The sequence below is a fragment of the Buteo buteo genome, chromosome 1 (genome assembly GCF_964188355.1).
Source record: "Buteo buteo chromosome 1, bButBut1.hap1.1, whole genome shotgun sequence".
Lineage (NCBI taxonomy): Eukaryota > Metazoa > Chordata > Aves > Accipitriformes > Accipitridae > Buteo > Buteo buteo.
In genome coordinates this window covers 17,182,783-17,202,874 of record NC_134171.1, presented here as the reverse complement: position 1 = coordinate 17,202,874, position 20,092 = coordinate 17,182,783, and the positions used below count along the sequence as shown (strand labels likewise).

Here is a 20,092-nt window from a genome sequence, read left to right as displayed (position 1 = left end):
AAGGGTTGTAAATGTCTGTGAGCTCTGACTATGCAACAGGTCCTGTAGTTTTCAGGTGATTAATACAGGCTTTCAACCAGGAGAAATTTCAAGCATCAAAGAGTTAAAACTAAATTTCAGTAAAACTTCAGGAAACACTCTCATCGCTGTCAGGTTCCTTGCTGGTTTCATTCAGAAAAACTGATGTTACTTTATACATTAACATTTTAAAGTGTCATCTACATGTAAATTTTAGATAATTCCGGGTTTTTAATTGTGGTTAGTGAAACTTCTGCTTATACAGACAAAACTGGTAACCATGGGAAGACACAGTTCTCAAAAGTTGCTTCTTTTGGTAGACTTTGGGAGTCGATGGCTGAGCAGCACTTACTGACCAGAGATGTTTCCTGCTTTAAGGAAACTGTCTGGTGGTTATGTCAGTCTCACCACCTAAGTATTGCAAGACTCGAGTCCCACTGAATTCTCTTTAAAATGCAAAAGGCATTGAAAGCCTGAAAGGCTGCAGTTCTTTTGTGCTCCTAGCATGTAAGCAGGGGAAGACTGTTAGCTGGGCCAGCTCTGCCACCTGCAGCTCACAGCCAGCAGGACCACAACGTCTTCACCAAACCTTCGCTACTGGAAATGTAAAAATTCTCATGGAGGTTTCACTGAAGAGGGTAATTGCTAATTCAATTAGCAATAGAATACATAAGCTTATGGTATGCAAAATTAAGGTAAAAGAGAGCTTTCACATTGGTCTTTCTGCTAATCTTCACTGCTATCGGAATGCACGTCTATTCTCAGAATAAAATAGAAACCTGGTGTTAGAACAAAAATCATAAGGCTAAAACCATTCTTGGTGTGACTGGAGTGATCTCAGAGCTGAATCTGACCCCTTACCTATGAAGGCCGTTTTTGGCTCTGCTGATACCTGAAACATTACAGGAAATTATGTGTGGATCCATATTCTCAGAATCCTCTAACTCCTGTCTGCAGTGCCTCCAGTATCTCCTCATATAACTCCCTTCTTAAAACACACTGGGTTTTGAAACCTATAAATGCTAGTCTTCTCCTCTAAAAAAAAAAAAGTCATTACAAAAATAAAATAAATCAAATCCTTCCAGATGTGTTTTACTAACGCAAAAGACCATGTGCTTTATTATGTTCCCTACTTTCACTTCCCTGAGCCCCAAGGGTATAACATTACCATTTTCTCAAGTTGGATCCAAGCCCTGTAATTGATGAATTGTCCATAGGATCCATATGGAACTCTAGCAAAAATCACTGACACTCTATACAGCACCAAAATGTGTGCATGTCTCCCAGTGTGTGCTCGGCACCCACAAATATAAACTTTTCATGCCAATGACTTCTCTCACTGTAAAACACTGTGTTCATCTCTAGCACTGGATCCAACTCACAGCTATCTGCAGTGAAACAGCAATGGTTCTGCAGTAATGGTCAGACATCATTGTGATGAGTTCAAATACGAAAACATGACTGGAAGCTAAATCTAATAATATTGGGTTACTAAGCATTGTGTGGAGTTCTTTCAGTATATTTTAGTACTGGAGAGGGAAAGTAGATAACCTATTACGGTACGCATTCTTTCAAATATGTTATAAAAGCTAAAAGAAGCATAATTTTTCTTTTAACTTCGGGCTTCATTCAATTGCCCACACACTATAGACACCTTCTAGTGCCTGAAACACCCACATGGAGCCTTGAGTCCTTCTGGGACAGCAAGAACGATCAGATGGATCAGATCCAGCATAACCTAGGGCATTTCAGCTGGTGCTAGACACCTGTGTGTGGGCAAATGAGTCCCACCTTTTGTGTTGTCTAAACATGGAGCTTGGAAATGTCTAACTGTGTCTTGTCAAGCGTTGCCATTAAAGGTTCTGGGTCCCTAGAAAAGTAGAAATTATTTCTGTGATCATATATCGTCACTGCACTGAAGTTTTTAAGTCTTTAGGGTGTTTTCCTGGGTGACTGATTCTGAGCTGTGCAGAAAATGCTTGTAGAAGAGATCAGTTTTGCTGGTGTTCCAAATATCATTATTATTATAGTACTGCAGTAAAGACTTGTACATTTTAATATTATTGAATGCTTGAAAAAAATGTTAAAATAGATGTTTTGAAAAGGAATCTCACAGAGTGAGATTAGGTGATCTGTAGGGAATAGGCAGTCTAAGCCTCAGGCTTCTTCTGTATGCCAATGAATGTAGGAGTATGTAAAACATTTTGTTAGCTTTGTTTTAAGAAGTCACTTTGTAAAATGATGCAGTCAAACCAGCCTGCCAGTTACCCTGCTCACCAGCGGTTAAAGATGGCAGGTGGTTTTGGCCAACCTAGCTCTTAAAAGCATCTTGTCCCCACATTTTTAATCTAGCTCTCTGCAAAAACCAAGCTACTGATTGTCACTGGCAGGTTCCTCAGACTTAAGATAATTGGACCATGATCTTTTCCTCTTTCAGGGATTCGGGTTTGAGTCACTTTAGATTTCAAATAGGTCTCAAAGGTCACTGAAAAAGGCTGTGAGATTTAATATCAATCTTTGTTAATCCAGTTCATTTTACATTTGTGCACAATTCACATGAGCTAGACGCATTTAAAATGGACTTGTCACTATGGAGCGCGATGCCCTCCCATTAATCAGGCATCCAAAGCTGACTTTACAATTTGCAGACTTTAGAGGGAGAAAATGGTTGTGAATTCCCCAAAACCAGAAGAGGAATTCACGAGAGTCTGTACAGCTCCCAAATATCCAGAAGATGAGACCATGCTGTGTCCCAGTGCAGAGGCCCTAGCGCTTGTCATTTTGAGTCCATGCATGTGAGATCAGTTGGGCATTGCTATGTTTTGGGTCCATATCCCATTTTAATCTTGGGTGTGAAATGAAAGAGATTATAGACAGGATTAGCAGTCAAGATACCTACAGACAGCAGGGACTGCATAGTTCTCCTCAGTGCGCGTTACGGTTAAAGCACAATCGGAAACATCTTTGCCAGATGATAAAGAAGAAACATTCTCTTTGTTGCCAACAATAAATATATAGGGAGGAGTAAATGTGTCATGAATAAAGTGTCCCTAAGGAAATCTTGGAAGACCCTACATGTCTATTTACATACTTTTAGTCCCAGCAGCAGTAGAGCTACATGAGTGTAGTGCTCTGCCCAGGCTAACTAGTTTGTTAAGAATTAGCACAGCTATCTTTTTCATGCTAGTTACTATCTGCTTATAATGAGACAGTTTAGGCAGCCCTGCCAGAAACGCAGTCTTTGGAGAACCAAAGCAATGGTGTCGATTATGATCACGAATCTCTCCCTTTCTCTCTCACACACACAAAACCTGAGCAAGTGCCTGCAGGTTTCAGAATAAATTGAATAAGAACTCAAAATACAACACCTCTTTCACAGCATAAACTGGATCCTGCACATACTTTAGGCCCTGATGCTCTTAATTTTTGGTAGCATATTGAACTAGAGGAAAATCTGAGCCCAAAGTGCACAATCTGATAGCAGGTCTCTGTCTATTAGATTATCTTGCAGATATTTATCTGCAAAAATATATGTAAAAAGTCTATGTAAGAAAAAAGTCAATGAGGCAACTGCAGATTCAATTTCTGCAGTTGGAAAAAAATAATTCCTCATACTGAAGCTCTTCATTCTCCCTGCTGCTTTATGTTATCTCTGGTTTAACTGCTCTTAATGAAAGGCTCATCAAAAGGCAGTGCCAATACACAATAATATTTAAATGCTGAATTAATCTCTTAGTCCTCATGGCAGCTCCCTTTCAGCTATTTTCCCTGCATACTTTCCATCTCCATTTATAAGAATGAGAGTGGGGTGCACATGGGGAGAATGGAGCAAACATTGTTCGTCTCTACAGCCCAGAGAGAAGAATTTGCCTTATGTCTTAAATATTTGTAAAAGTATGGGAGGAAAACATCACCTGATGAAGTAAATCCAAGATGCTTCTTCATCAAGACTTGCTAAAATTAAGTAAATAACTCAAAACAAGACTCAGCTTAAGTTATGCCTTTCTGCAGTTGCCATTCTAACTTCTAATAATTTGACCAACTTGTTGCCTTACTCCTGTTGGTAAAAAAAGCCAAACCTTCCCCTGCTTCTAAATGCAGTTCTGCTTTGAAAAGTGACTAAAAATGGCATGCAGGCTTCATGTTATTTTGTGTCAGCTATTTCCTTATTGAATGTGCTCAGTTAGCAAGTAAGAACCTTTTCCATCTATGTGCCAGCCCTGCAAATTTCAGGTGGAACCTAGGGGTCAACCTGGATTTTTTCTTGTCATGTAAGATGACCAAAAAACAAGGATCCTGCAAGTGAGAGTAAGCCCTCAATTACACATGTGCAGTTCTGTAGTCTTCTGTGGCTTTGCATAAGGTTTAACTGACTGGAAACGATTCTGTGGTGATAAACAGGAGGGAATAGAAACCAGCTCACTGTGTTCTTTATGCTAGAGCTGCTGTACTAACAGGAGCAGAAAGCAGTGAACAGTGATTTTAATTACTATGTGAACAGGTAGAAAATATATAAGACTATTTAAGGAAGAGGTTTACTTGAAATTCCATGTTTTCAGAAAACTCCAGCTTCAACATAATGGAGCATTCAAGTTGATGAGGAAAATAAAATGCTTCCCTTTTTTCTTGGACATGTCATTCATGTGATGGAAAGAGAATGTATAGTACTCATAACAAGAAAGGAACAAAATTATTTGAATTATTTTGCATGCAATAGCAAGATAAAAGAACACATTTACAACCCTCATTTATGAGAAGTCTTCATTGTAGAGTGCAGCAGGACAGAAGATGACTGTGTGTACATTTTACTATATGGGAATGATAACCCGCTATGGGCATTTTATTATTTATTAATTCATCTTTGCAGTTTTGGCAATCAAGCACGAAAATTTTCTACTCTTCTGAAATCTCTGTAGTCTGGAAGACCAGAGTTGCAGTTTATCTGGTTTTTTATTAAAATAGTTAAGATAGCAAATAGTGAGCAAAAGTTTTCTCAATTCAGAGTTTTGATTGTGCAATCCCAGTGCAGATTAAACTGAGCTGTACAAGGCATGCTCTGTTAGCAAGGGTAAAAAAAAAAAAGCCAAGAATATACTTTCCAGCTATGTAAATACTGATCGACTGAATTTTTGCTTGGATTAAATCATTCTATTCTGACTTTTTCTTCCAGTTGTGTGTAATACTGGAGCCAATGCAGGAACTGATGTCAAGACATAAAACTTACAATCTAAGTCCTCGAGACTGCTTGAAGACTTGCTTGTTTCAAAAATGGCAGAGAATGGTGGCCCCACCGGGTATGTTTCATTTCCAGTGCTTTACTTATTTTACAGTTAAATTAATATAGAAATGATGGGAAAATTTACTGCAAATTTACTTACAAAGGAAAGTACTAAGAATTAGCACTGTTCCAAAAGTAAACCTGAAAATCATTCTGATGTTTTATGATTTCAGTCTGACCCAACTGATTTATAGATGTGCACATTCAGATGGTTTCACTATGACTAGGATATAATTTAGTACAAAAATATGTGTAGATGGAATGCAAAATGCCTACTGGCTCCATTAGAATTCATCGTTTGTGTAATTCAGCTTCCTGCTGTGACTCTGAAATTACAGCTACAATTCATAATTAATTGTCTTTGAGACTAATATAATGTTATTTACAGGCCTGGACCTAATCTCCTTCCTCTTACACCTCAAAATAATAATTCTCTCTTTTTTCAGGTTATTAAAGATTTGTATATCTAAAACTATTCACATGGGTGCCCAGGCCAAATTTTGAGAAGTACAATTGCCCCTCTGTTCTTTGCCAATTTAAGCAAAGTTATGTAATTGTCCTGATTCGGTCTGAGTTTAGACGACTTGCACAGAAATGGCATTCAGCACACTCTAACGTGTTCTCTTGGGAGCGGCAGTTTGAAAGATGAAGCCCACATCAGAGGGAGAAGGAACTCAAATGGCAGTTGCTTGTATGCTGCATCGATGGCAGCAGTAGGGTAGAAAGCTACCTTTAGCCTTTGCCTCTGGCTGGGTCAGTTGAGCCTGTACCCTACATCAGAATAAGACCTGGATTTTTGTTTAGCACTGTTGCTTGCTGTGTGACCTTCAGCAAGTTACAGAGTCACTTGGAGTGTCATGGTAGTTATCATGATACTCCCATTGGTACAACGCTTTCAAATATCTTTACAGATAATGCTGGGAGAATAAGCTTTGTTAGTCCATTATACAAAATTGAAAGCAGATTCTATTGGTTTGGGTCCAAATATTATTCTATGGTTTGTATGTTAAATCTAATACTACTACTACTACTAGTAAACATAGAAATTTAAAACTGAATGAAAAAATATTTCAGCACTTCTGCTTATAGATCATTTTAGTACATGCTTTACAATATCTACCATTTGCTTTCCTTCTTACCATTTTATTGCAGCAGAACCCACAAGACAACCGACAACCAAACGGAGAAAAAGGAAAAACTCTACCAGCAGCACTTCCAACAGCAGTGCTGGGAACAATGCAAATAGTACCAACAGCAAGAAGAAGTCAGCTGCTGCAAACCTGAGTCTATCAAGTCAGGTACCTGTAAGTCTCACTTTCCTTTTAGGCCTGAATTGCTTATGCTGCTTTAATTCTTTCCTTACATTGTAAAGAAGGTGCATTCTTGAGCGTAAACTATCACAAGCAAAAGGCGATCTTGCATAGTATGCTGTGGAAGCTGGGGAATTAGTGGAGAGATGTGAGAAGCCATTCTGCAGTGCAGCTTTAACGAATGACCCTCAAGCAGGGGTATCCTGAGGACCAGATGTGATTTTTTTAAGGCCTGGGCCAGCTCCCCTTCTTGTCAGTGGGAGTCCTTCCACTGGCGGTGGGACTCAGATTGAGCCTCGTGTTTTTAGATGTAGCACTAGTCTTACAGACTTCCATCTGCTAGGTGCTAAGTGAGGATGAGTCCGTGTGGAACATGACAGCCGTACCTAAGCAGACTGCTGGTCTCTCTACGTTAGTACCTTACCTTTAATTGGTGCCGGGTTCACGTGCTTGAGTGGAACAGGTTATGTATGAATTAACTTACCTGCAGCGGTTATCTCTTTTTCCAACCACTCCACTTGCAGAGGGTAGATCCCCAGGAATATGGGTCTCAGCTTATCCATCCTGCTAGCTGTAACTGTTGACATCCTAATTATATAGGGAAACACCAAGTCATTTCCAGAACTGTACCAGCACTTTAATAATATCACATTTATTGCCTTACTCACAATATAGGGGTAATCAGACCCCAAATTGTGACAAAGTGTGCCTTAGTCAATACAGAGATAGCTTATGCATTTTAAAGCTAGGGAAATTAATTTGGTGTTATAGGAACTATAAAGTGGTGTCTTGGGAACAACATGCAGGGATTTTTATTGGATTTCTGATCAGCAGATAGGAAAGGGCTAGGTCTCCTCTGAAGCCTGACAAAGAATATAGGCCTTTTGTTAGCACAAAGCAGGCACTTCCTAGGAAGCTTGAATACCCAGATAAAAAAGAGGAGTAGACTAACACCAGTGAAATGAAATGAAGATTTTTGTTTAGCAACTGATTCAGCAATCCACTAGCTTACAGAAGCTTTGGGCTTCAGTAAATTAAACTCATATTTTCTCCTTGTCATATTAAAATTTTCACGTGGCTCGCATCTCTGGAGTCAGATTCTTTCCCTAATATAGGCATCTCTGGGTTTTTCTGGCAGCACAAAGCACTCAGAAGGCCAGCTACCTGATCCTCTGGTGGCAGGGACCACTCTGCCTCACTGACTGTGTCTGCCAGAAAACCCCTTGGATCAATAATCAACCATATTTAAGAAAAAACAGCAATTAGGTGCAAAACTGAGCAACCAGCTAGTTCCCTGCTGTCTCCAAGTTTAAAAGACAGTAAAATCACCTTATCTCAGCTACTCCCTGCCCGGAGTTCAGTTCAGCAGAACCAGAATCTGACCCCTTGCCTCTCTTCAGCCTGCTCCTCTCTGGAGAGACGGCTTTTGTTGGCTTTAGTGGTAGCCACTTGTACTTGTATGTTTGAGTGTAATTGAGCCCTCTGATAGTTACCTGTCACTCCCACTGATATTCAAGCTGACTTCAGGTACTGAAAGGCTACTCCTGACAGATGAAGTAGTCAAGGCTACTCTTCCTGATGGAGATGAAAGTTGAGCATCTGAGACATAATGGTGAAGTCTATCATGGTATGAGGGATGGATTTTTAGTCTTCACTGGCTTTCAGGATGCTGCATAGTCAATATTTTTCAATATTGTTTGTTTTCTGTACCAGAGTAGCAAGATGGTCCAAACTCTTTTGTATCGAGGATCAGGTTTCATTTTTAGGACCCTTCTCCTTTCCCTCTGCAAAGTGGAAAATGCTTAGCTGTTCGATTTGACATACTAACAGCTCTTCACATCTTCCCCACAGCAAAGATAGCAAACCAGATGGAACTGATGGTTGGGCCACCCTGTAGAGTAGACAGAACTCAAAATAATTTCAGCAGTAGGATATTTTGGTGTAAAACTATTCAACACTTTTCAGTTAAATAGAGAGATGTTGCCATGTTTCTTCAAAATTATGCATACTTTGAAGTGGGCCTTATTACAGACATGCCACTGCTTTCTGAAGTCAGCTGCAGGTAGCAGTAACTTGCTTTCTGTTTCTTTCTCTTAACTTTATCTTAAAGTGACTCATTCAGTAGTTAATGTTTGACTTCCTGTATATGTGATAGAAGACAAGATCTCCTCAAACAAAATTTGACAGTTTTCATCTAATTAAAAGCTTCATTTGGCTATAGAGTTTTCTGTGAATGGGACTTTCCCGCTCAGTAGAAAAAACCCTACTGAAATCATTCAGTGTTAAAAGCATTTACCCCCTCATTATTAGAGAAGAGAAATGAAATAACTGCATCTTCTGTCCAGATGACTCACATAACCAAAGCTAGTTTCAGTTTCATTTTTCCCATCCTCCTGTCTGGAGAACCCCAACGATGAGCTCATATCCATACCAAACCTGGATTAATATGAAGTCATGTACTCCAGCTGTCTCTTTTTCTCCAGTGATTTCTTCCCATCCAGCAAAGACAGTCTCTCCATCATAATAGAATCTAACTCCTAATTTCCTGTCACTTTTATGCTTCTATCTTATTTTCTCCTTGATAGTAAATTAATCCTGGTTAGAGAATGTCTCCTTAGCCTCTATTCTATGCAATGTTTCTTGGTTTAGGGCATTAGTAATTATTCAGTTTTGCTCCTACAGTAATGCTGTGTACATTCTGGAAAATGTGTGAACTTACCATATACCTCATCCACATTTCTCACTCGCACCATTAACTTCTGTTTCTTTAATGAGGTCTTCATGTCTGGAGAGGCAAATGTTCCATGTTCAGGACAGTGACCGGAAGGCAGCTGGAGTTCCATCAGCTATGACAAAGCTTGAAACTTAAGAGAGATCTGTCATTTTCCACATAGCCCCTTCCGGATCTTCAGATAAATACATGGGACTAAGCAAACCTTGATCAATGAGATGGAACGGTACTTGTCACATACAAGTTCTTCTCCAGTAATAGGATATTGTGCCATTTCCTCTATGTGTGTTATTTTCTGATCAGTTCTTCAGGCAGAGGCAGTGCTGACAATAGAGAGCCAAGCCCAGAAAGTGAAATGATGTGGTTGTATTTCCATGCGTGGGTCAGGTTGGCACTGCACCCTGAAGTTCAGTTGCTGAAGCCTAATCAATCAGTATCATTTGTGCCCTTTGTGTTGCCTTAAATTTATTAGCACTTTGACTGTGCTGATGCATTCTGATACATCTTTAATAATACAGTCTTCAAAAGCATCTTAGCCAGTGGGTGGGTACACATCTTGCCTCTCATCAGTAATTTGAAAAGGCTCAGTCTCAGTCTGTCCTCATATCTCTAACTATTTTTTACACTTTCTCAACCCTGCTAAATAAAATATAAAGTTTTGCCCTTTTGACAGTCACTTGCACTCTATTACACTCATTTTCCCTTATAATGGGGGTGGGGGGAAGAGTGGTTTCTGTGATTCTGCTAGTTCTCATGCTACTGATTGCAGACCTTCAGCATCTCTTGTCAATATGACTCTTCCTGCCCAAGTCCCTTGTTTAATACCTTTTCTACATATGACATATTTCCTACGTTCTTAAAACAAATGTAGTTAGCCAGTGTGCTACATGATTGCACTGCACAACTCATGTCTAGGTTGGCCTATTACTTGTCCAGTGATGCTTTTGACCTGAATCCTGTAGGTACTGAGGCAACACACTGTAGCGTGTTGGAAGTAGAACCAAGTGCCGCTAAAGTCACTCCAACAGCACAAATACAAAACCATTTTTCTCACTAGAAGTTTTCTTCTCTCAGATTCTCATTGGTGCAGGCTCAATACTGCCCATGCTTTCCACAAATGCACTGGCTTTTTTTAGTGTGTAAAGAAAGTTGACAGAACAGGGACCCAAAAATTGTAGTTCACTCAGCTGTCCTAGTCTCAGCAGATGCCAGTCATTTGAAATGTTCTTAGATTTGTTCATGTTCTCGATCACATCTGATCTTTGGAAGAAATGTTAACCCACTGTGCAGAAACTGGAATTACCAATTTCCTCTTTCCCCTAAACAAAGAGCAAAGATGGGCAAGACTCCTTCCACAAGGTTCATAGAAAACCTGCTTTTCTAATGTTAGCCTTCTTATGATTTCAAAAAGATTAGTTATCTAATTTGCGTGTGTCATTGCCTTATCACTTACACAGTACTAATTTCCTCTAATATTTGAAGCTAGCTGCAGTGTTTTCCCAAGTCTTTGCTCAGTTTTCAAGCCTCTTTACTGGCTGAAATTGTATTTCTTTGCATTTTTCATACTCTTCTGTTTCAAATAAAATTTTCTTGCAAGCCCAGGCCTTTGTACGTAGAACAGTGACTTGTACACTGTGATCTGTGGATTACAGATATATGCAAGATCGTCAGAAGGGGCCTGTACAGCCATTATCACTTAAATACCACTTTCTGTTAAGTTTAATAAAAACAGTGCACATTGATCCATTTTTATCTATTTGAACTTGGAAATTTGACAACAATGCACAACTCTCACAAACCCTAAGAACCACTGCTCTAGGCTGCTCCCAGTCATAACTATAGAAATTAATAGGTGGATTTTGCTTTCATTTACTAATGAAGATCCTGTTGAGTGTAATACTGTAACCATGAACACAGTGAAAGATCATTTGTGTTGGAAAGCATAAAGCATCACTACATGCCACTAAGTAAATCAAATGTTCTTTCTTACACCCAGAGTCCTAATTAGAGTCTCACTGCACTCTTTAAGCAAGTTACATACCTCAATAATCTCTCTTTCTCTTTGTAGTTCTCTGTAAGCTCCTCAAAAGCCAAATCCATAAATAAACCTGCTAATGTGGAAGGGAGCACTACAACCTCTTACGTGTTTCAGAAACAGGGGGTAGGTTTAGGTGGTTTGTAATTGATGTTGTGGTACCAGAGTTACAGTTCCAGGGCCAGAAGATTAGTGTCAGAAATTTTCCCGTGTCTCAGAACCGTGCCATTCAGAATCTAAGATTTAGCCGTAAGGAGATGAGAGTGAACAAATTGGTTTCCAGTTGTTGTGCTTTAGGAAAAATATTCCAAACAAGACCAGAATGTCAAGTTAACAGAGAGGACTATGATGAGATGTGAAAGATAACCATTTTCCTCTAGAAAGTGTTTACTCTGAAACCGAATTAAAATGTCAGTTCTGTTTCTGTAGATCATTTCAACACCAATGTCAGTCCAATGTTTTTGTCTTGGAAGCAGTGACCATTATGGGTGCGGACAGCAATGGGGCTCTCAGTCATTAATAATTTTTGTGCCAAGGAGCTAAGAAGTCATTTATTAAAATAATCACCACTAACACAATTCCGTAAGAAGGAAGGCAGGCAGGAGGAGGTACCCTTCTTCTTTTGACTTAGCACTTAGAGGTGTGCTGGCTGCTAAAGCTAGTGTAACTTTCAATCCTTGGAGTATGAGACTTGCTTGAACAATATGCTTGATAGTTTCAAGCATTTTTAATTATCTCAGGCTTGTGAAGCACTGTTTGTCTACTTCTGGGGACTGTGACACCTGAGCTACGAACTAATCGCTGTAACACACTGAGTGGGGCTACGTATTAACAGCAGCAAAGATGGCAGGCATAGGGATGGGGAATTTTACATGGCCCACCACACATTTTTACCTCCAGATTCCAGTAAAACATTGTTTAGCCATAGAATGATCTTTAAAATCCCAAGTTAAAAAGTTTAGTTATGTAACTGGGCATAGCAGAGCTAAACTTTGAGGCTAGGTGTAAAAAAGATGAAGCCTGAGAAATGACCGGTCTGTTAAATAGAAGTGCTTGCATTTGAGTTGTGTATGAAGTGATCTCTGTGTATAGTTTATATGCATCGATTTAAGTTTGGATGGCAATTAGGGTTATTTCAGGATGAAAGGTATGATATACATGAAAGCTGCTTTTGTGGTTATATTATTAAATAATACATTTCTATCACATAATGTAAAACATCCACTGCTTTATTTACAGTGCTTCACTGCAACCATATTTTACTATCATGAGACATTCCTTGACCAAAAATGTTGTTTCTAATCACAGAGTAAATTAATAAGATTGAGTGACTACAGTCTAAATCTTTTTTAAACTAATCTAGTCAAATATGTGCTACCATAACTAGGCCATAGCAGTGTGTGCTGCCGTGCAAGAGACTAGGGTTTAATTCTTGGATTCTGCTTCTCACTCCATGAGCAGGAGCTAGGAGCACTCCAGAGCTGCAGCCTCAACCCTGGGAGGGATGGAGCCTTGTGTCATTCAACAGCAGTGACCCCCACTGGCCAATTTAAGGAGAAGCATTGAGGGGCTCTAAAAGGAGTCACTTCCAGTCCTCCTCAGAGGTTGGTGGTCATTGCACGGGATCTAGTGAGTGGAGGTTCAATGGGGTGCACTCGGTGGGGTCTTCAGCTTTCAGTCTGAGGAGCAGAATCCTCTCCGGGGAGGAACCAGCATGTGTGCTTCCTGAGACACTATATTTGCCTGACATAACTATAGGCGGCAGGATTGTCGAGAATATATATATATTTTTTTAAATGTCCTGTAACTAATGCTGTGATATCTATCTTTTAAATAGAACGAGGGAAAACTCCACTAACCTCAGTATAATTGTAGTTTAATTCCCAGAGTGAGAGAGAGAGAGATACTCAATAGCATGGAGAGAAATATAAGTGCAAACTGTCCTCTCAGTGGGTGTCATTATATTAAAGAAATAATATTTGCAGAGAATCTGAGAAATTAGAGATGGAAATAACTTACAAGGTCATTGAGCATCTCCCCGCTGATGCACGAATGTTTCCTACCACAGATTGAGATTTCTCCCAGCCCAGTGTTAGGTGACCTGAGCAGCAAAGCTAGCACTGTTCCAGTGGGGTCATTAATCCTCAGTCTGCAGTTCTCAGTAACAGGAATACTGTCTTAGCAGTGGGGGTTACATTTTCGTTTACTTAATGTCATCTTAGTACCCTAGTTTACATCTCATCGGATTGGCCTAAAGCGATCCTCTTCCTTTCAGCGCTTGCAGCTGTTAAGCATATTTACCCCTCCCAATCATTTGGTGGATGCAATACGTATTTAATTCTTCGACGTGGCCTCCCCAGCCAGCGGTTCTAGCCCCATAGTTATTTTTGGTGCACTTCTCTAAGTCTCATCCAAGTTGCCGACCTCTTGCTGGTATGGCAACAGGGAGAACTTGAGGTCCATACTCAAGACCGTTGAAGTAAGAGGAAAAGTTGCCACCTCAGTCTGTGATTCTGTATTTCAGCCACTGTGGTTCTTTTTGCCTGCTGTATCACATTGCACACTCAAACCCAACTTGCTGTCCTCTGCCAGGTCTCTCTTGTCATTAATGCTCTCACAATACCATGGGGTTAGGTCTGGTTCAGCAGTGCACACTACATATTGTCTGTTGTTTAGAGGGATGAAATAAATTAGGATAAACTTTTGGTTATAAACACCTTTGTCTTTTAAACTTTTATGTCGCAAAGCTGTGTGTGAGTTTTATTTAATCAAATATTTTACGGATATATGGAGTAAGAAAATATAGATAATGTAAAGAAGAACTCATGTAACAGTTTCCATCTACTCACAAATTTTTCACATAGCACAGGCTGAAAATATGATATAAACATTCTTCTGTAGCATGTCAGCCTTTGCTGAGGGATATCGAGAAACAGTGTAAATACTTACAGGCAATAATTTGTATTGTTTCATGGTGAAGGCGGTACATATCTGTTTAAAAAGAAACCTTATTAAATGCAAACATTTGTCTTCTGTTTGCTTTTTACAAATGCTTTTACATTCATAAGGAGGAACAGATCCTTTAAAATATGAATCTGTTGTTCACTAGGCTTCTTGGAAGGGCTTGTGAAATCAGCAGGTACAAAGCTAGACATCTGGAATTACCGCACTTTTACCAAACGCTTGCTGATGCCCTGCCACCTGAGCTGCATGAAAAGATGCATCCCACATATTTCTTTAGCGGTTAGCACAGCAGCCTGATTCTCCGTTGAACAGAGAGAACAAGCGAGCTCTCTGGCTTTGCACCTTTGCTTTCCAGTCTCAAGTTTGCACCTTTCTATCCCATGCTGGTTAGGTTTTTTGCAGCAAATGTGTGATGCACTGGAGTACAGTAGGCGGTTTACTTGTTTTCATGGAAGGACAAATTGTACTTAAAGCAGTGATTAGATGAATTCTTTCTTTCTTGCATGCTTCAGTTTTTGATGACTACTAGCTTCATCAGTGTAATTATAATTAGCACTCTTCATCTTCCTTTTACGGTACCAGCTGGACAGATTGGTCCTCTTACTGCACAGATTGGCGGCAGGGTTGCCTACATGGAGTTAGGTGACAGGCACCATGAAATAACAGATGGTAAATTCAGGGCTTGTTGGCAATCAGCAGGTTTTTGCTAATGACTTAATTAGCTATGCAAATTGTCAAATCAGTGTGAACATTGTTTTTATCGAAAACTTTACCTAAATTAATTACCATAATTAAGTAGCAGAATGTCAAGTATATTGGATGCGTAAAAGGGCTTGGCTGACTATGGATAAGAGAGTTACCATCTTTATTAGAGTGCTGTGCTCCACATTTGAGAAGTCTGAGGTTAAGAAATGCAGTTTCTTTTAAACTACTTTTAAAATACGCCTATCGCCAAGTTCCAACTGAGATGCACCCTGGTGCCTTTCCAAATAAAATGGCTCAGGAAAGAATTACTGGATAAAGGCTAAATATTTCAAGCAGGAGTTTAAGGCAGTTTCATAGCCTGCTTATTTGCTTAAAATCATACACATTTTTCAGTCTACCTGCTTTTCAGTTCTGGGGTTTCTGAGATCCAGAGCCATAAGCATGCGGCTAGAGAGATGTGTTACAGTTTTTCATTTAAATTAGAAATAAGTGTAAGCCTGTCTCCTGGTTCCTACTATGCAGGAGCTTTTAACTCTGTTGTTCAAATATCACAAAGTTAAGAGATGCAAATTCTCTAACATAATTTTTTTAAGTTGATTTTTTCTCTCTCAAGGTTTCCATATAACAAATATTGGGTGCTGTTCACAGGATGTCATGGTGGTAGGAGAACCAACTCTGATGGGAGGCGAATTCGGGGATGAAGACGAAAGGCTTATCACTAGATTAGAGAATACACAGTATGATGCAGCAAATGGCATGGATGATGAAGAAGATTTCAACAATTCACCTGCACTGGGAAATAACAGCCCATGGAACAGCAAACCTCCTGCTAACCAGGAGACTAAATCTGAAAACCCCACACCACAAGCTTCCCAATAGGTTATTCTGCAGCAGTAACCACTGCAATGTATGTCAGTGGGTTATTAATTACTGTTTCACAGCATTTAAAAAAAAATTTTAAAAACCACCTTTCAACGGATACAGTATCAATTTCTAAACTAAAGCTATCTGTTGTTTTTTTAATTAGGGAAAACTCTTGTATAAGCTTCCATGTACATTTCTTGGAAGCATTCACATACAACATGATACTGGCACTGACCTCAATTAAAATAATTGAAAATTAGATAGCATCTCATGGCAAATTTCTGACAATACATTTTATTGGAAGGGGTTGTTTTTTTCCTCATCAAACAATGGCCATATTTTAACAAGTCATCAGTGCTCAGGATTTCATGAACATAACTATGTAAAACTTTTTACAATTGTAATATATTTTCTGCTTTTCAACTTGCACCTGAAATTTCTTGTTTCAGAAAAAAATCAGCTTTTAAGGAAAAGTAATTTAAAGTAACTTTTGTTATTTCTTTAACTTTTCTTTCATCGGTTAATCATTTAAAGGATCCAGCATTTTTAATTTACATTTAGCTGATTCCAGTAGATACTCTTTCCATCATTTAATAAAAATGCTGAAACAAGAAATGTCTTTTTTTCATCAAAGACATGAGAAATATTTTTATGTGGAAAAAGACACCCGGTCCTATGAGAGTTTATGCTTTGTAAAATTGCTGTCAATCCAGATATTTTAAAGCCATGTAATCCATTAACTTTGTGGGCAGCTTAATAAATCTAAAACTTTTGTGTTTTTATTATTGTATCTGAGTTGGCTTTGTTGGTATTTCTTTTCATAGTATATTTCTTGTATAATATTTTTGTAAAGCCCTCAAACCATTTTTTGGTTTACCTTTTTTTTTTTTTATTCCGGTGTATTTATGTGAAACTTTATAAAAGAAACTAATTTTTTCATTTACATATTAATATGTTCAACTCATCATGTAAAGACACAGTGAGTCAGTGTGTTATATAATACAACTGTATTTTATGTATGCTTTGCCAATAAGTGTGCCAATAAACTGTGTTAACAAACGTGCTCTTATATAGTGCATTTACAGTTCCTTGCATGCAAAAGACACACATCCACATGCAGGATGATGCACCAGGAATTTCTGGAATTAGTGTTTCACCGAATTATACGCTGAATCTTTTTCCAGCAAAAAGGGAAGCCTGTAGTTGAGGTGTGAATCGCTTACAGCTCAATTTGGTTAGATGCTCTTTTTTTAACATTAATGATGTGTAACACCACAGGTCAGTAACAGCGGCGAGAGCCGAGCACGAGGGAGTGCAGGGCATCCAGCAAGCGCACCTCCATCCTGAACTTTGCATCCCTCGCCTTCCGGGGCTGAGGCTTATCAGAGCAGGGATTTCCACTCTGCTGAATTCTGTCTGATAGTTTTATGGTGAGTCCCTCAACTGGGGCTGAGAGGATTTAAAAAATTCTCCTTCTTTCTTCCCTTTGCTATCAAATCAATTGTTCACGGGAGCAAGCAAAACCTCTGGACTGGTGCAGCCGCTCTGAATACAGCCCGGCATGTAAAGCCCCTCAGCTGAGCTGGGAGGCACAAAGGCACACGCCTGCATGCCGAGGCAGCTGAGAAGCCCTGCAAGGTGCACCCTGTGGGTGGCAAATACTTACAGGGAGAATTACCGACACAGAGATCCTGAACCTACAAGATCCTGCCTCTCGTACAGGGGAGCGATGTTTTGCTCTTGACTGAAACTGTGCTTTTAATATTACTGACATTATAAAAGCATCCAAAGAACTCCTGGGTTTTTTTCTAAGCGTACCCAGAAGCCACTCTAGGGAAATGTGTCTCCCAAGCCTATAGGCATATTTTTTAAGCATGCTTTTGCTGGATGTGATTCTGCCAAATAGTTTTGAAAACACCCCTGCAGAAGAAATACAGGGTAAAGCACCCTGTGTTGCCACTTGGTTCTTCCCTCCCTGCCCAAAGAACGAACCACAGCCTCTGACATGGGCACCATTCTCCTGCAAGCAAAATCCTCGTTTGATGAATTTTGGCATCTATGGTAGGTGTCGTTCCTGCGATAGCCTAAAAGATACTCCAGGTTTCTGTAGGATCTAGAGCACAAAGGATATCAACTGTAGGGTAGAATTTAAAACAAACTAAATAAACGTGGTCTGAGTGTATCCGCATAGATAGCAATGCTCCTCCTTCGTAACACTTGCAGGATGTAGGAAACTGTAGGTCTATTATTCAGTGACTATATCTGCCCTGATTTTTTCATGTAAATAATTAAATTCACAATGTATTCCATTAAGGGATCACTGGCTCCTATATAGCTGCTATAACATTACAATTATACACTGTAATTCTAATGTTCAAAAACACTAATCATTCATATTACATTTCCATGAGCACACTCTAAAAGGCGTTCCTTATTATTAATCTTTCAAGACTGGCACTACTATTTCAATTTTTAAAAGATTTATGATGTCATATTACTCCTGTTGTTTCAGTAAATAAACATAGGAACACTTGAAAAATGGGTAACAGACTCCGTAGAGTGCTGTCCTTGAATTAATCTGGAAGGACGCTTTCTCCATATCTCCTCAAGAACCCCATCTACAAGCTATCAATCCACTCTATTGTGGTTAGGGTGAATAACAGACAGAGCTAGCTGATTTTATACATTCACTTATTTATTCATAAAAGAAAATGCCCAAATGGCCCGGCTCCTCAATGGAGCTGTTTGAGATGTACAGGAGCTGACCACGCAGTCTCGTCATTGCCGCTTCCTTCCTCCCCGTGCCCTGGGCTGCGGCAGGGGCTTTTCTTGCCGTCTTTCAAATGACACGGTAAACTCATCAAGACGGAGCCTCTGATCCTGTGTCTTCCCACGTGCTTGTGCCCTGTCCTCAGGAACACTCCCTACAGGTAGAGAATTCAGGTACAGCGGTGACATTAACTACTGCATTTTACGCCTTTCGGTTGTGGGTTGCAGTTAAATGACACCGCAGGTTTTGCGTGCTCTGTGACTGTCTGATGCAGAGATGTGGGAAAGGTGAATAAAGATCACAGGTGAGCTGAAGCAACACATTCATGAGAGCTGAGGTTGCTGCCAGAAGAATGAAAGCTTGAAACCAACAATTAATTTTGCTGTAATCTAATCTCACCACCTACAAGAACATTGTATCACTCTTAGAATTTGGAGGGAAATAATGTTGTTGACACTTCTCTGGAGAGCCCTGCAATTATCAAAAGGAGGAAGGAAACTTATCTCATGATGCTGAAATACTTTCAAAGAGAAAGCTCTTGTTTGTTTTAGCTAAATCGAGGGAAATACTGGCCCTGAGAAGCCCCTTCGCAAATCAGAGGGAGGAAATTCCAGGAGTTTACTTAGAAAAGCAGAATCATATAATTAGTAAAGTGGCTGAGTAAGAATACTGATAACTAAGCTGGTTGCTGGCGAGTTTTGGTTATTCTTTGAGTTGCTTTGTTTGGGGATTATTTTTTTTGTCTTGGGTCAGCAAAGCCCACTTCTCAGGGAGCTTCCGACACACATAAGTCACCAACTGGTCTCACCAGCTGCCCCTCGTGAGAACATTTCTGTTCTTAATGCTGCTTCTTTCTCCCTTTTCACAACAAGAAAGAAGCAGCAGTTTTTGCAGCTCTGTAGTCTTTTCAGAAAGAAGGTGTCCTCAGGTCTCATCATCTTTGCATCAGTATGTATGAATGTAATAACTTTGTAGGATAATTCAATTTGGAAGGGACCTTGGGAGGTATAGCTAGCATTTGTATGCTCGCAGCATCATAGGGCTCTGTGAAAGTCATAAGCAACTAATTTTTAATCTTGGTTCTGGAGAAGGTACTACTCTTGCACATTGGGGAAGTGTAACCAACTTGCATCCTTGGGGAATGGAGCAGAAGTACCCATTACCAGAGAGCTGCCAAGGAGAATCAGTCTTGAAGTATGCAGAAAGAGATGGGGGTAGAGGGGAAGGAAACCACTGAATGGAAAGGCAAAATACTGAGCATTACTGGCTGTTCTCTAACACCAGGGTGGAGAGAGGTTCCTTCCCCAGCCTTTGCTGCAAAACAGCGTTAAAGGAGCCTAAAAGAGAGAACCAGCCATAAGAACAGACTAAATTTTGCAATTTCATGGCCTCCGTGAAAATCCCATTTTAGCAAAGA

At 39.7% G+C, this 20,092-nt stretch overlaps 1 protein-coding gene across 13 annotated transcripts in view; it reads left to right on the top strand.

Moving 5' to 3' along the window:
• Positions 1 to 16,970, top strand: part of LDB2 (LIM domain binding 2) — a 380,372-nt gene extending 363,402 nt beyond the window's left edge. For 3 of the 13 annotated variants that reach the window (XM_075023511.1, XM_075023520.1, XM_075023475.1), the window contains 3 exons: positions 5,189 to 5,312; positions 6,449 to 6,600; positions 15,690 to 16,970. In XM_075023511.1, the coding sequence (XP_074879612.1) occupies positions 5,189 to 5,312; positions 6,449 to 6,600; positions 15,690 to 15,920 (507 nt within the window). In that variant the 3' untranslated portion in view covers positions 15,921 to 16,970. Of the gene's footprint in view, positions 1 to 5,188; positions 5,313 to 6,448; positions 6,601 to 12,833; positions 12,977 to 15,654 lie in introns of all 13 variants that reach the window. The other 10 variants (XM_075023544.1, XM_075023552.1, XM_075023526.1 and 7 more) reach the window with 10 other exon arrangements.
• The last annotated feature ends 3,122 nt before the right edge of the window (positions 16,971 to 20,092 follow it).